Source organism: Rutilus rutilus (assembly GCF_951802725.1).
Source record: "Rutilus rutilus genome assembly, chromosome: 8".
Classification (NCBI taxonomy): Eukaryota; Metazoa; Chordata; class Actinopteri; order Cypriniformes; family Leuciscidae; genus Rutilus; species Rutilus rutilus.
In genome coordinates, this window is record NC_140222.1 from 24,071,192 (window position 1) to 24,087,098 (window position 15,907).

The window sequence follows — 15,907 nt, forward strand, 5'->3', positions numbered from 1 at the left end:
GAGAAGTTACTATTTTTTTTATGTACTACTCTGCTAAAAAGTAAAGGGTGTTCTGTTGTGCTGTTCCACAAATAAAAAGTCACATTTAATTATGCAATTGTAAGAATTTCTGTTTCTCATATTGTCTTACATCAGATTCATTGTTGTGGGAATTGCTGCTTTCCATGCAACATTTTCCATTTCCGTCACCATTTTGGCAACATATTGGAGTCTGGAAACATATGGATCACATTATGAGCACATAATGAGCACATTGTTACATGTACTGATTGTCACTTCTTTGTTGAAATTTTTATGTTGTATTAAAAGTTCAAAGCAATTACATCACAGAATGTTTTGAATCCATCAATTATCGGTCGATATCCAGTGCAACGACACAGGTTCCCTTAGAAGAGAGAAAACGCAATGTTAAATGTGTTTAAATTCTTAGTTTTCAAAATTGTGAGTATACGTATTTTTGTTACCTCCCAGTGCCTCTCGAATGTCCTCCAAGTTGGGATGTGGGTTGTTTCTAAGTAACGTGTACATGGACATCACCATCCCAGGAGTACAGAACCCACACTGAGACCCATGAGCCTTTGCTATACGCTCCTGAACGAAAAAAAAAATTCTACATGGTTTGTTCTGGACCACCTATTCAAAGAACCTACTTTGAAAGCTGATATGTAGTTTGTCTCTTAGGTAGATTCAGGTACCTGAACAGGATGTAGTTTAGTCTTAGTACTTCCAATGCCCTCGACGGTCACCACCGCCGCACCGTACAGAGCACAAATCGGCTGCAGACACGCGTTTACTGACCAGTGTCTGAAGAACGGATTAAGGATTATGAAACTATCAAATTTATCGAATTTTTCAGTTAAAAACCACTTTATGGTGTAAATCAAGTTGTACGTTCTTTCTAATTGAAACGTTGATTTTGTCGAAAGCTGCAAACAAACATTCCTTTCGTTTGTTTGTTTCATATAAAGGTTTTATACTGCTAGTTTTGATATATGAGTAAAAGATACAGCACAGTGTCCTGGACAGAGTCATATCTGGACAGCATCACTGTACAGGCTCCACATCCCCCTCCACCACAGCCATACTTTGTGCCCGTCAGTCCCACTGGACACAAAAACATCAAACAAGCAAATGCAGCCTTAGTGAGTATACAATCTCTAATAAATATCCTTGGCTAAGTATCTGCACCGTTATTTGGAGAATGTTTGTCATATGGCAATTACCATACCTTTCCGTCGCAGGTAAGCCAATAACATCTCTTCTGGATCAGCATTCTTTTCTACTATCTTTACATAAAAATAGCAAAAACATGTAATGCTCAAATATCTTCAATTGATAACTATAAGCCAAACACAGTTTAGTATGTGCCATGTCATGTGACAGGAGTTCTTAGACTATCACACACACCCCAATTAAGTCAAGTCAAGTCAAGTCATTTTCATTTATATAGCGCTTTTAACAATGTAGATTGTCTCAAAGCAGCTTTACAGAGATAAATGTATAATTTAACGTAAGATTGTTTTGGCTTTATAGCGGTTCTTTAATAAAGTTATTTTCCAGCTAAAGTTAGTTTTGATTGATTCGCTTCCGTCGCAACGATCATTTGTTTTTAAATTAGGGCCGCCAAGACGACACCATTCTCTCTACACAGACTTTAAACGCGAACCTGTGAGAAACGCTGATGGCGTTCAGATGCGCATTAAGAACGGGTTCTATAGTTATGTGCGTTTGAATATATGTGTGCAGGTTTGGAATTCCCTGCAAACCAAGCCTAAACAAATTACTGGTGTTTCCTTATAGTTTTGATTCAGAATTTTATTTTATTTTATCAATTCGGGGTAGATGCGCAAATTGAGTTTTCCCGACGACGCGTTATCTGTAGAGTGGGAAAGGGATAATTATATGTTACTTGTTTTGAGTTGAATTCTGAGAGAAATGTGGAAACTGGAAACATTAGAATATAGATGAACAACAATCATAGTTATAGTTAGAAAGTGTATGTGTGTGAGAAGGGCAAACACATGATGGACTGACTGTGTGTAGCGTAGAAAATCATTTTCATGCCATCATACATAAAGAGGAATAAAGATTTCTTTTTGGGCTGCTGGCTGACTGTCATGTGCCACGATTCAGGCATGCACGTTTAGTCACGCCATTTAGTGCTGGTTATATGTTCAAGCTTGGTTATGTACATTGAATATGAGAAGACTAAACATAAAATGTTGAATATTCATCACAGTATAGGCTAAGTAATAATAATACCAGCATCACAGCTTTCCTTCTTTTCTGATAGTACTTGCACAGCTTGTGACAGCAACTTGAAATTGAAAACACTTTTATTTATGAACTAACACAATATAAAAGCCATATATTACATATTAACAATAGTATGAGCCAAAAACTATTAATCTGTAAACATTTAAAATCAGTATCTGTAATTGAATCATACCTTCTTGCCATTAACGTAGAAGACAAGCTCGCTGTTCACAGATAGAGATGACATGATGAGTTGAGAAGGATCGCAGTGCTCTGTCTCCGGAGATGCTCCTGGTTTACTGACCATCAGTTGAATGAGCGACTGACTGACTGACATCACATGTTAAAGGCTTTGCCCTGCCTTTCATGGTTAAATTCAGGAATGCGTGAAGAAGACGTGCATGCAGGTTTTTCCTCCATTTTTATATCTTTATTTATTGCTTTGGAAATTCTTTGATTCGTTCAAAAAGAAGAAACACTATTAGAGAACAAAAACTATTAGATGCAAAGAGTTCACAAAAAGGTTTACATATGACAGTATGACAGGTAAAGACCATCACCACATCACACTATCTATACAGACACATGAACTGTTTTAAGTAATGTTTATCAGACTCATCTTCAGTATCCATAAAGCTATTGATCCTCAGGATATTGATGTTGGACAGTCCCTGCGTCTGTCTGATTTCCACAGTCTCGTCAGGAATGAGTGATGTAAAAAAAAAAAAGTAACTTGCATCACAATAGGTGTAATTGTGATTGTCAAAACATTTGGTAACTTAACAGACTTTTATTAAGTTTAGTGACAACCTGTTACCATGTTTACATGGTACAATCACTGGTAGGCTACTGTTTCTTTGTATTATTGCTTAACACAATTTTCACGATTCAATTCAATTCTTGGGATTTGATTTCAATCTTGATAAAAAAAAACTCTTATTTGGATACATTTTAGGTAGGCTACAGTAGATAGCCTACATGTTAATTTTTCTCAAGAAAAAATATATCTCACATAATGCTGTAAACATACAGAGAGCCCTATCAGCTGGTATTATTAAAGTTTAAAAATAACAAATTAAATATAATGCGGTTTTCATTATAATAACAATTATTTAATGACACAAGTAAAAATATAATAAATATGTAATATAGTGCACATATTTAGCGAAATAGGCGAATTTCTTTCTGGTCAACTAACCTGCTATGGTCATTAAATTGCTTTCTTGAGGTACATGTAACGTTCTATGCCATAATTGTTCTCCTGCTGTTTTATTGACCTTTTTCTATGGTTGAAAAACACTGATTGATCAATATTATTTATGAGGCATATTATATACCTTTTGGTAAGTTGTAACTTAGGCTACTGTATCTTTAAATAAAAAGTAACAGATTATCTGTTTACTTGAACTGAGGCGCTATAGCGATCTGTCACATCACATTTACAAGCGGCAAAACGGTATTTATTGTCTGAATTTCATAATAAAATGGACAGAACCTGAGAGCGGAGTGTTTTGGTTGTTGGTGTTCTGTTTCTGGAAGTTGTAGGCTATATCAGGAGAGATGTTCTCAAAGTTGATTCTGACATACTGGTCACGATCGCTCCTGGTTTGCTCGTGGTAAAAGCCCAGGGCATGATTGAGCTCATGTTGTACGATGCCATTGTAAATACAGCCGTCCCTTTTGAGGGAGTTCTACCTAGAGCAGAGAAGCACCTGAGAGGAGAGAGGAAATAAAGGGGTTAAATATTGATCTGTTAAATGTTTCTTGTTGGTATAGTATGATTGTTCTCACCCATCTTTGTTGCCAATAACAATGTAGGCCTAGTCGGTCTGAGATGATCTGGCCACAGAGCAGATGCAGGTTTTGGCTGATCTATTGTGGCCTTATTGTTAGAGAGTCAGACTTGTAACCCGAATGTTGTGGGTTCGATTCTCAATACTTGCAGGAAACAACTGAGGTACCATTGAGCAAGGCACCTAACCCCAATCACTCCCTGGGCTCTGCAGTGAATGGTTGCCCACTGCTCTGGGTGTGTGTGTCCAGTCCACCACGGTTTACAGTGTGTGTGTGTGTGTGTGTGTTCACTACTCACTACTCCTAATGTCCTAATGTGTGTGCACTAACTTGGATGGGTTAAATGCAGAAGACAAATTCTGAGTATGGTTTGCCATACTTGACCTTCACATCACTTCACTTCACTTACTAGAATGGAATAAATGGACATGAAACTCTTTTTTGATTTAGGTATATAATACACTATGTAGCCTACTATATATCAAAGTATATGTGTGAAAAGCTTTTATATTTAGCTTAAAATATAAATGTCAAGAAAATTACAATAATACAAAAATATGCAAATCAAAGCTTAGCGTGCTGACCCAATTGAACTGAATGCTTTTTTTGGCGATAAAGAAAAAAAATCATCACACCCCCTCATTACAATGGTATGACCCGCATTGGGCTTACAAATCACTGTCAGCTGGGAGGGGGTATGTTTTTATGAACTTTTACATATATAGTAAGGCGAGTATATCTTTTACTCTACGAACATTTTCATGATATTTAAGTTTTATAAGTGACAAAACAATAGTTGTAAACGTCTAACTAGCATTATTTTATCAATAAACACCTCTCTAAACCCCAGTACTCCCCTGTAACGGACGGGTCCATTGATTCCCCCCCCGTTCTTCTTCTGCGCAGGCGCATCAGGCTCTTGCCATCAGGGAGGGTTTTGTGTGTTGAGTTTGGACCTGCTATTGTCTTGCTTTGTTCTTTGGTTCAAAAAGCCGTTTTTTATCTGAATTCATTTCGGTAAGCCCACCATGTATTTTATATCCTTATTGTAAAATAAGCATATACAGTTTAAACTTGAGTTGTTGTATATCCGTGTTTTAAAAGGATGGCCGTTTTTTGGGCTAACGTTTATGATCAGCTGTTTAAACCATGATGGCGAAGCTCGCGACATGTTATCAATTTAACATAAACGATAATACCTTTAATAATTCCCGTTATTTAATGTTAATACAGTCAAATATTGGCATTGCGCTCGTTTGGGTCTGAAATACTTGTAAATAGTGATTATAAGTGGCTCTTAAAAAATGTTTTGAGTGGTTAGGCCTCATTTTAGCTGGTTAGCTTTAGCGCGTGCCCGGCGCGTGAGTTGCAGTTCAGACCCCAAAAAATAATACATAAACACTATTTAATACATTTATGCAGCAACATATGCAAGTAGTAACTAAGCAAGTTTTGTATTTTATCTGAGCAATAATAAACCCTGTATAATTTGCCCACGAGACAATGTGATTGATGCTTACACGTTGGATTAATTATTACAGGTTTCACTGGAACTAATTAAACCAGTTTATTATTAAGGGTTTAAATCGCTTGAATTATTAAGGGTATTGTTTAGCGTCTTTTCTATTGGAATTTTATTTTTTGGCTTTGGAAATGTCCTGCCACATCTACATGCGGTTTCTTTGTGCTTTTCAATGAAATCTTCTTAAATATTGCTATTCTTTTCATAGGTGTCTTTTATGAATAATCAAAAGCAGCAAAAGCCAACGCTTACCGGCCAGCGTTTTAAAACTAGGAAAAGAGGTAAGTAGCCTAACATCAGGGCTTCTCAAACTGGGGTCCAGGGGGCTGTGATGGAGTACTAAGCAGTCCGTAGAAAAATTCAGAGAAAAACGGTGTGTACATTTTTACTAACAAGATATTTTAATGAGATTTAACTAACAAATTACTGTTCAGTAAAATAAATAATTTTATTAAATTGATTTAGGGTCTGTTCACATGATGACACCGCTTTCAACTAAAAACTGAACGAAAGCCGTTCACTTACATGACAATTTTTAATTGGCTTAAATAAAACTTTTTCACGATGCGGGTTCCTTCGTATGAGGGTGATCATATTTGGGGCTTTGTGGTATCTAAAGCCTTTTTTGCACTTCGTACTTCTAGGAACTTAGTTATAGGAACTAGCCACCAGGGTGGTTCCCTGAGAACTAAATATTCCCCTAGGGCCATTTTGCTGGTTGCATTCGCACCGCCAGTAGGAACTCTGAAGTTGTGCTTGTTGTTCATTTTATTTTGATGGCTTATTTTGAGCCTGAGCACACAGCACTCCCATTCTCCGTTTAGCAATCCTGTCTAAAACATTATTCGATAAAACTGTTATACAAAGAAAATAGTAGGGTATATGAAAAAGTATGTGTTTGCCGCGTGGTTGAACAGAAATATATTAGGCCTATGTTTCACTTGGTCCCCTTAAAGTTGCGTTGGATTTTTCTCCTTATCGTAAAGATCGAGAGGTCCATCTATTAATGCTTGTAGAGTTCGTTCATGGAGTAAATATAGACTATAATCTGTGTGTTTCCACAGCTTTTTTTATTTTTTTATTTTTTTAAATAGCTGGTACTGGTGTTTCGTGTGCGATCGGCCAATCAGCATACACTTACGCCGCTGGTAGTTCCTATTGTGCAGGGTTAGATCCTACTCTGAAGTAGGAGCTAGGGGTGGGACAAAATATCGATAGGGCAATATACCGTTGTCCTTCTCCGTCCGATACAAGAATCGATATGCTGGCACCAAATATCGATATTTTAATGAATAAAATAACACTCTAAATTTCTCTGCTCCCAGCATCACTACTTCATGGCTCCTCAATGTGGCTCTTAACAAATTAATGAGGGAATGCGTACATGGTTAAATGGCTTGTAACGGAATGGCGAACAACAGTGTGAGTAAAATAAGTCCAAAGTCTGGAAAACCTGCACTTAACCTTTTCACAGGCACTTTGTTTTCATAGACCGATATCGTGATGTATCATTAAAGGATTGTCTAGCAATAGATTGATTATCGCAGAATTGCTGTATCGTGATATTATCAGTATTGTGAGCCATATCTCGTGAGGTACCCTTTAATTCCCACCCCTAGTAGGAGCTAATTTTGTTCCCCCAAAAGGCGTTCCTATAGCTAAAATCATTCCCAGTTCCTGCGGTGTGAATGCGCCAAAAGGTTGGTACTTCCGCCATTAGTTCTAAGAACTATGAAAAGGTTCCTCTGGTGCGAAAGACCCTCAAGAGATTGAAAACCCTTAGCCTCAGGAACTTCTCTGTAAAAAAAAGTGCCGCCCATTTTAAAACACTCATTTCCCCACAGATGAAAAGGAGAGATTTGACCCTACTCAGTTTCAAGAAAGTATTGTTCAAGGCTTGAACCAAACTGGCACTGATTTGGAAGCGGTTGCAAAGTTCCTTGATGCCTCTGGCGCCAAGCTCGATTACCGCCGGTATGCTGAGACTCTCTTCGACATCCTGGTGGCTGGAGGAATGCTGGGTAAGCAACTATTTATGGCTATTTCAGTGGGCTGGAATTGAAATAAACCATCTTAATTCAATCTTGTATTTGTATATATTAATTTTTTTCAGCCCCAGGAGGGACTCTGTCTGATGACTTGACCCGTACTGAGTTCTGCCTCTTCACGGCAAGTGAAGACCTGGAGACCATGCAGGCGTACGCTCAGGTATTTACCGTTATAAACTGCTTGACTGGCAAATAGTCTCACGTTTCAGAGCTTGTTCTGATTTAATGTCACTGTGATGGATATAAATTGTACTTTTCGGCTTCCTCTTTACATGTTTCAACACATTCACCTTGTGCTGTAGGTTTTTAACAAGCTGATCAGGCGTTACAAGTACCTGGAGAAAGGGTTTGAAGAGGAGATTAAGAAGGTAAGCAAAATTGTTGAAATAAGGATTATCATGTATTTGTTAGTCAAACAAAGACCGCATCATTATTCATCTGGAAAGTCCCATAAGGTTTTTTTTTTTTTTTTTTTTTTCACAGCTGCTGCTGTTTTTAAAAGGGTTCACCGAGTCAGAGAGGAATAAATTGGCCATGCTTGCCGGAATCCTGCTGGCCAATGGCAATATATCAGCCTCAATCCTGAGCAGCCTCTTTAATGAGAACTTGGTCAAGGAAGGTAACGACAGACTTGTTTAACAGCAGTACTTTCTGAGTGAAGAATGTAAACTTAACTCATCGTCTGGATTTTATTGTAGGGGTGTCTGCCGCCTTCGCTGTGAAACTCTTCAAGTCCTGGATTAACGAAAAAGACATCAACTCAGTTGCTGCTAGCCTGCGTAAAGTTGGCATGGACAACAGGCTAATGGTAAATATCGTACTGCAGACTCAACTCAGGGAAAATCTTATATATATATATATATATATAAATAAATAAATAATTGGAGTTATATAATATATAAAAACAAAGTTTCCTTTGGATTTTCACATTGAAAAACACAAATATAGTTATTGTTTAGTTTAATTGGTTAGTTAGGCCTTAATTGCATTTAGATGGTTTTCTGTAATCGATATCTGGCAACAGCACATTGTTTTTCTGCTCGGGCGAGCAATTCCTAGTAGATAATTGGCTCATAAGCTTTGTTGCACCTCAAATGACAAGGAAATTGATAATTGTTAATATTCAGAAGCAAATTCCCATACTCATTCTCTCATATGGCTGGGGCATTGCCGAGCGCAGTTTGAGGTGTGCGCCGCTGCTGCACCAGTGTTCTGGAGTCTTTGGTAATTTACACATAGAAGCATGGATTGACAGAAGGGGGATAATTACGTTGTCACAGATTTAATATGTATTTGTTTTAAACAAAATATTGTTGAAGTTGGTATATTTTAAGAGGATATCTGAGGCCCGTGGCAAAGTTTTGGACCTGAACTCTCTAAGTGGACCTGTGAAGACCTCTAGTTGATACTTATTGTTTTTTTCTTACCTATCACAGGAGCTGTTCCCTGCCAACAAGCGTAGCTGCGAACACTTCTCAAAATATTTCACCGATGCTGGGCTGAAGGAGCTCTCGGACTTTGCTCGCAACCAGCAGTCCATTGGAGCGCGCAAAGAGCTTCAGAAAGAACTGCAAGAGCTGATGTCCCGTGGCGAGACCCTCAAAGACGTGAGTTTGTCTTGTCAACAGCTGTGCTACTTTCCCACTTTCAATTTAAAGATTCTTAAATAGGCATCCAAATATTGATTTATTTAAAATATTAAAGATTTTGATTAACATTATCATCCATATTTTGGCTATGCAGGTTTATTGTTGCCGTATTCAGCTAATGTGTTTTTGTTCCCCAGATCATTGCCTACGTTCGTGAGGAGATGAAGAAAACGAGCATCTCTGAGCAGACAATGATCGGTATCGTGTGGACCAGTGTCATGAGCGCCGTCGAGTGGAATAAAAAGGAGGAGCTCGTCACAGAGCAAGCCATCAAACACTTGAAGGTATCTACATCGCTCATTGAAGTGGCATTACTTCCTTTTTATTGAATTGAACCAGTAGTAATATTTTCTGCTTACTTGTTTTGCAGCAATACAGCCCACTGCTGAAGGCCTTCACCTCCCAAGGCCTGTCTGAGCTCACCCTCCTGCTGAAGATCCAGGAGTACTGCTACGACAATATCCACTTCATGAAGGCCTTCCAGAAGATCGTGGTGCTTCTTTACAAAGGTGTGTCTTCTGTACTTGATCCTTTCAAAACTATGCACTTAAGCCAAAGGCTTGCGACACTATGGTAATTTTGTACAAAAGTGTTACTTGGCTAGTGGAATACAGAGGTTCTATCTGTGTTTTGAAGCTTTTTTTTTTTCTTGTTTTGACTGCCTGTAGCTGATGTTTTGAGCGAGGAGGTTATTCTGAAGTGGTATACAGATTCCCATGTGGCCAAAGGAAAGAGTGTCTTCCTGGAGCAGATGAAGAAGTTTGTAGAATGGCTGAAAAATGCTGAGGAGGGTAAGCAGGTTTTTTTTTTTTTTTTTTTTTCTGTTTTAAATGGCTCATGATATAAATTTTGCCTGTTGTCTTTTTTTACCAGAATCTGAATCAGAGGAAGAGGAGGCAGACTAAAACACAATGTCAGCAGAATGTTTTGTTACAGAAGTGCTCGTCTTTCTAATTTTATTTCTTTTTGGCTTTTTTTTTTTTTTTTTTTTTTTTATTCTACCTCCTGTTTTTCAAACCATAACATTTAGATGTCATTTAAGGGCTTTATAACAAATGGTTAATTTTAACAGTTTTTTCTAATATAAAGGTTTACACTTAAAATAGCACAAAAGTTGTGGTCAACCTTTGTAATTATTTACTCACTCAAGGAACTTTTAAGTGTCAATACACTTTGGACATCTTAAATTATTGTTAAAATGATTCCTTTATGAATTGACATTCCATTGATTTTGATCAGGCTGCCTTGTTTGCTTTTAAGACGCCCTTTTCTATATGGTATTGATGCCTTCATGCCCCGTCATGATCAGTGTCCACAAAGGGAAGAACAGTCAGCTTGTCTCATTGTGATGTTATTGCCAAAGGGTTAAGTCCTTCTCCCATAACATCCATCAGCGTTCTGTTCCCTGCCTATGAAACTGTACAGCGCTGAAAACAAATTGCTGATCACCCCGTAAAGACCCTTAAATGACTCCCAACCACTTCTATGATGTATCTCCATCTTATTTGTCACCAATTTCTTTAAACTGAATAACTAATTGACTTTTTTTAAGAAATAAAGACCTAGAAGTATATGCTTTGTGTGTGGTTCATGCCTATTCTTAACATGCTGGTTTTTGAATAATTGCAAAATCAGATTTAAGTCCACCATTTTAAAGGGGTGTGCAATATGTCTTTTACCAGAGGGCACCGCAAAACCCAGGAAGAACCACATTCAGAACATGTTTTTCAAAAAAATAATTTATTGGTTTTGAAAAAGTCACAAGAACAGACTTTTCTTGTACAAAAATATTTGATCATTAAATAGCAGCTTGTTTGATGTTTGGCATGTGCAAAGGACCACTTTTTGAAGACAATTCAAGTATTAGAATGACAGGCTAGTTTTTAAACTGTTTTAGAAGTAGGCCATATTGATATAATGCACTTTGACCTTAATTTTGGTGGGGGAAAATACAATTACAAATGACTTACAAAAGCCATGTCACAGTATTTCCAGTATAGTATGTGATACTTTCATTGCACTTTTTTTTTTGGTTGCACATCTTTAGTAAAAGGGAAAAAAAACTTTCCATTTTCACAAAGTGAATGCAAGAAAAAAGCCATGCACAGTCTCCAAAAATACAGGAAAACCTTACAAGTGGAAGTTTTGATTTGTGCAAGATACACGGGTAAACATTTTGGATTGGAAATGGCGATTCTCTACATCTTGATGCTTTTACAAAAGTAAAACTCACCCTTAAATATTAAAATAGCAGGTGCAGATTCTGAAAATAAACTAAATTGTAATCACAGTAACTGTTAGGCTCAAATTTGTGATTCCTCTTCTATTAATGTAAACTATACAACAAAAGTTTCAGCACAGGTGAGAATTCCGTGGTGTACTTGAGTCTAGCGCATGCTACAAGCCAGAAGCTTGTTGACCTTTCCCCCAAACCAGGGGAAGGCAAGTTCGGTCCTAGAGAGCCGTTGTCCTTCAGATTTTAGCTCCAACCCTAATCAAACACACCTGAACAAGCTAATCAATGTCTTCAGGATTACTAAGGCTACAGGCAAGTGAGGGTTTTTTTCAGGGTTGGAGCCAAACTGCAGCTTTCTAGACCCAACCTTGCCTACCCCTGCCCCCAAACCATTGTTAAATTAAACTGCCCCTTAAGTCTTGCACACTTCGACAAGCAAAAGAGCTGCAGTTAACAATAGCCAATGAGAATTGAGGAACCAGAGGAATTACCAGCTACTCATGTCTCATAAATATTTTGGTTCCATTTGGTGCAAATTAATTCTCAGATAGCTATTTGCATGTTTGTAGGAGATACAATTGTGGAGAATGTTTGTGTATTTGACAAGGGCCTCATTAATAAAATGTTGTGTAGAAACTGTCCTTCATTTGATCTTCCTATCATTTCTCCAATGTGTGTACGTGTGATTCAGAGAACTATCCTCTCTTCCAGATGTGAAATTGATAAATCGCAAATCTTGAAATTGGGTTAGATTTCCAAATAGCTGCAGTGCTCCGACTCCAAAGAACAAGTCTGTATGTCTGCTTAGACCCTGATGTGGCACTAAGCAATTTTCAAAGTCAAAGACTTTTAATAAACTAATAATGAATGTTGGCATGGATTTTAGCATACACACACTCTAAGATCAAATATGTGCAAACGCACATTTTATAAATGAGGCATCAAGTGCACACTATTACATTGACAACAGTCTTGATTTGAAATGCAATCTTGTAGCATGCCCAAAGCCCTGTTTGCACCTGGTATTAAGATGCGTTTTGGTTGATCGGATCACAAATTATGTTTTATTAACAAAGTTTGCGAGATGCACGTTCAGATAATTAACCTGATTAACACGAGAGGGGCGCATTCAGCCAATCAACCCAAATAACGATAAGAGGTATATATACAGCAGTCTTATCTCTGTTCGTTGACAGTTTATCAGCATCCCTCCACCGCCCCATCTCCTCACTTCTAGTCGTAACTATTCTTATTACAACCAGGGTGGGTGGGGGGTACTCTGGGTTCGGGCCGCAATTCAGAGCTCGGAGCCCTCCCCCCAGAGAGCACGCCAAATACGCATAACCCATACTAAATTATATGCAAGTGTGAACTCATGAAGTGGACGCTAAATACAGGTGTAAACGGTCTGAAACGTTTTGAGCTTGTCCACTTTCGACCACTTCAGAGGTAGTCGAAAACGCATTCGACCGGATTGCTTTCGTAGTATAGATGCTGATGTTGTCGATTCCGTTCGAACAGCCACAAAAAAACCTCCTGCTCTCCGCCTACTGACCTAATTCATAAACATTATGGTAAGCGTGCTAGCCAGACGGGATTTAAACTTTGTCGGCTGAAGACCCAAGCTTGGTTTGAAGACAGAAGACAAAAAACAAACCCAGCACAATGTTCTCTCACCATTTCTGATTTCTAACATACACTCACAGCGTTCGATGTGGTCTTGTGGCTGTCAGTGCAGAAGCGAAAGCTGATGCTCTCCGTGTGTTTTTCCGGCGTCTCCGGCGCGTTCATATGTAAATTGCACAAGTTTATTTTGTCCATTAAATCGAAAGATCTGAAAAAGCCAATACATTTACCCGCCCATGGACCTTACTATCGAAGAAAGCAGGACAGAAGTGGTTGAAAGTGGACAAAAAAGAGGTGTAAACAGGTAAGTTTCTCCCTCGTCTACTTGTGATAAGATCGACCAAGACCAGGTGACCTTAATACCAGGTGTAAACAGGGCCCAACATGTATATGCTTGTGATTTGGACTTGTGGTAACATGGCCTTCTCTCACACAATGTCAATGGAATCCACAAGACCGAATTTGGTGTTATATGATTTATAAGCACAAGCTTCTCTTTTGTGTTTGCAGTGTGACCTTGTTGTACCCATTTCCCTGAGCATGCACTGGTGCGCGCTTCTACATGACTAGTCTATGCAGCGTTATGTTTAGTCAAGTCTATGCAGCGTTACGTCACCAAACTGTGGACTCAGAGAAAGACAGCAAGGACTGCAGGTAGCATTTGAGACAAGACTATATCATATTTGGGGTCAGGGTCATGACCCAAGGCTCGTGTTAGGGATCATGTACCTTGTTCCCAAGACATGGAAGATTATGTTCTCATTATGAAATACTTCCACCTTTAGCATTCAGTCATGCCACTTGAACTTTCTAATAAATATTTAGAATGCTTTGCCCAACCCAAGTTCTCCTGCTGAGGTTAGATTCTTGTGTGCAGTCTCCTGAGAGCCATGTTGGGATTGGGGTCCCAGCTTAGATGTGGAGACAAGAGGGAGGGGATGAGATTTTGCCTGCCGTTGTACTGACAGCGACTACTGCAAACCGCAAGGTTTCAGTTACCATCATGTGACGTGCAAGAGGCAGACACAAGACTGTTTTTTAAGGCAAGGGATGGTGTAGCTTACTATATCTGATACTGAAATAGCCTCCCACCAGGTGCAACATTACACATATTCTCCGGTTACATTAACCAATACACAGTTGATAAGGTGGCCACACATGCAGAAGCAACACATTTATAGGAAATGCAGAAAAAGTGCAGATTCTTCAAGAATCTTTTAAAGAAGATCTCTCTTCTTGTCGCTCATTTTGTCTGTCCTCAGAGATAAAAATAAAAAACATACAGCAGAAAGTCTTGTCTCTGTGCAAGGCGATGTCTCTATACATGTAAACATTCAGAAGTTGAGAGCTTGTACATAGCAGCAGTCAGTCAGAGAACTTCTGCTGTCACGCAGTTGTTTGCTTTTCCCCGTCTCTAAGCTGCAGAAGTAGATGATAATTGAAAGGTGTTAGAATTCACACATGCACAATTTTTATCATATCAGTTTACAATTCTGTGTGAAATACACAGGCATGCGTTATTGCTGTTAAACAGCTAAAAGGACAAAGGTAGTTGCAATACTATTGGCAAGTAACATGAAATCCAATAAAGTTTGGTATGCAAATATATTCCCAAATACGCCACAATTTCAGGCAAGCCCAACCTTTAAAGACTCAACAGGTAGAAGTTGATAGTTTCGCCACCTTCAAGGACTCACCATTTTCCTTTGGTTACTCAGGCAAAAGGTGCAGATGGGTCGTACTGGTGGGGTTTTGAGGTTGGTGTTGCTTTGTAAGATGTTTTGATATTTTAGACACGGTTGACCATCCCTGCAGTCCTCCCCTAGCAGAAGCACATTGGCCAGGTGTGAAATGTAGCTTGATGCCAATCGCAGAGTCTCGATTTTCGACAACTTCCTGTCGGCCGGCTCCGTGGGGATGAGGGTGCGTAGAGCCGTGAAGGCGGTGTTGACGCTGTGTGTACGGTCTCGCTCCCGAGCATTAGCTGCCTGCCGTTGTTTACTGACCCCTGAGAGTCTACGGCCTCCTCTGTGTCTCCCCGCCTCCCTGTGGCCCCGCGTTGGGCTCCCCGTGGATTTCTCCGAACTGTCGCTGCCGCTGTCGAGCTCATCAGGGTCGGAGGGTAAGCTCTGGGTATCGTGTGCAGGATGTTCATGAGTTAGCCCTCGCTCGCCTGCAGTGGACTTCATGGCGTGCAGAGACAGACTGGTTGTTGTGGGTAGTCCATGGCATAGATGCTGGCTGCCCATGGTGCTTTAAGCTGAGTGAAAATAGCAGCCGGGGGGCAGCTGCGTCTGATCCGGTGTCCAGAGATCTTCCGTGGCCCCGTGGCACTTCAGCATGCCATTTCTTGAATGACTGATCCCTTTCTGGATTTGTCCGCTACCATGTGGCTGTGGAAAAGGATGGACAGGTGGAGCTGAGGGGCACCTGTCATGGCCCAAAGAAGGAGGACGTTTGAAGATATATAAATAAATGCACGCACTAACATACATACAGGGATTTGGGTGTTTGTTACTCCTTTGGGCTGTAATATTTGGGTACCGGGTCCTCTGGGTGATCTTGTGCAGGTCAACAGTGATTTGCTCTACTTTCTCTGAGAAGACCCACCTCTGTTTTTGTCCCTTCATTCTAGTCCATTCATCTCTCGCTCCTGATATTGTTTGCTTAAAATAGCATGTTCTCTATGGCTTAAACATGTATCTGCATGCTATACAATATGTATGCAATAGCTAAGCAACCTTGTTGTTTGACCCAGTGCTAAATTTAGCTCAGA

General features: G+C 39.4%; 3 protein-coding genes across 3 annotated transcripts in view; 1 reads left to right on the plus strand and 2 right to left on the minus strand.

Moving 5' to 3' along the window:
* The window catches only part of aox5 (aldehyde oxidase 5), a 53,092-nt gene extending 50,586 nt beyond the window's left edge, over window positions 1-2,506 (minus strand). Inside the window, exons 1-7 of the mRNA XM_084416271.1 lie at window positions 2,450-2,506; window positions 1,229-1,286; window positions 1,008-1,104; window positions 696-804; window positions 465-591; window positions 324-385; window positions 131-211 (exon numbers count right to left, since the gene is read on the minus strand). Coding sequence (XP_084272397.1) covers window positions 131-211; window positions 324-385; window positions 465-591; window positions 696-804; window positions 1,008-1,104; window positions 1,229-1,286; window positions 2,450-2,503 — 588 coding nt within the window. The 5' untranslated portion in view covers window positions 2,504-2,506. The remainder of the gene's footprint in view (window positions 1-130; window positions 212-323; window positions 386-464; window positions 592-695; window positions 805-1,007; window positions 1,105-1,228; window positions 1,287-2,449) is intronic.
* A 2,444-nt stretch (window positions 2,507-4,950) lies between these two features.
* bzw1a (basic leucine zipper and W2 domains 1a) lies at window positions 4,951-10,842 on the plus strand. The gene is made up of 12 exons (XM_084416778.1): window positions 4,951-5,067; window positions 5,781-5,853; window positions 7,417-7,593; window positions 7,686-7,780; window positions 7,923-7,988; window positions 8,104-8,239; window positions 8,319-8,428; window positions 9,057-9,227; window positions 9,407-9,553; window positions 9,640-9,778; window positions 9,938-10,060; window positions 10,143-10,842. Exons 2-12 carry the CDS (start codon window positions 5,790-5,792, stop codon window positions 10,172-10,174), a joined length of 1,260 nt encoding a protein of 419 aa, XP_084272904.1. The 5' UTR covers window positions 4,951-5,067; window positions 5,781-5,789; the 3' UTR covers window positions 10,175-10,842.
* Window positions 10,843-11,300: 458 nt separating this feature from the next.
* On the minus strand, window positions 11,301-15,515 carry LOC311295411 (transcription factor 15). Its single transcript, XM_084416779.1, has 2 exons — window positions 14,829-15,515; window positions 11,301-14,550 (listed from the first exon to the last, which is right to left on the minus strand). Exons 1-2 carry the CDS (start codon window positions 15,378-15,380, stop codon window positions 14,518-14,520), a joined length of 585 nt encoding a protein of 194 aa, XP_084272905.1. The 5' UTR covers window positions 15,381-15,515; the 3' UTR covers window positions 11,301-14,517.
* Between the last annotated feature and the right edge of the window lie 392 nt (window positions 15,516-15,907).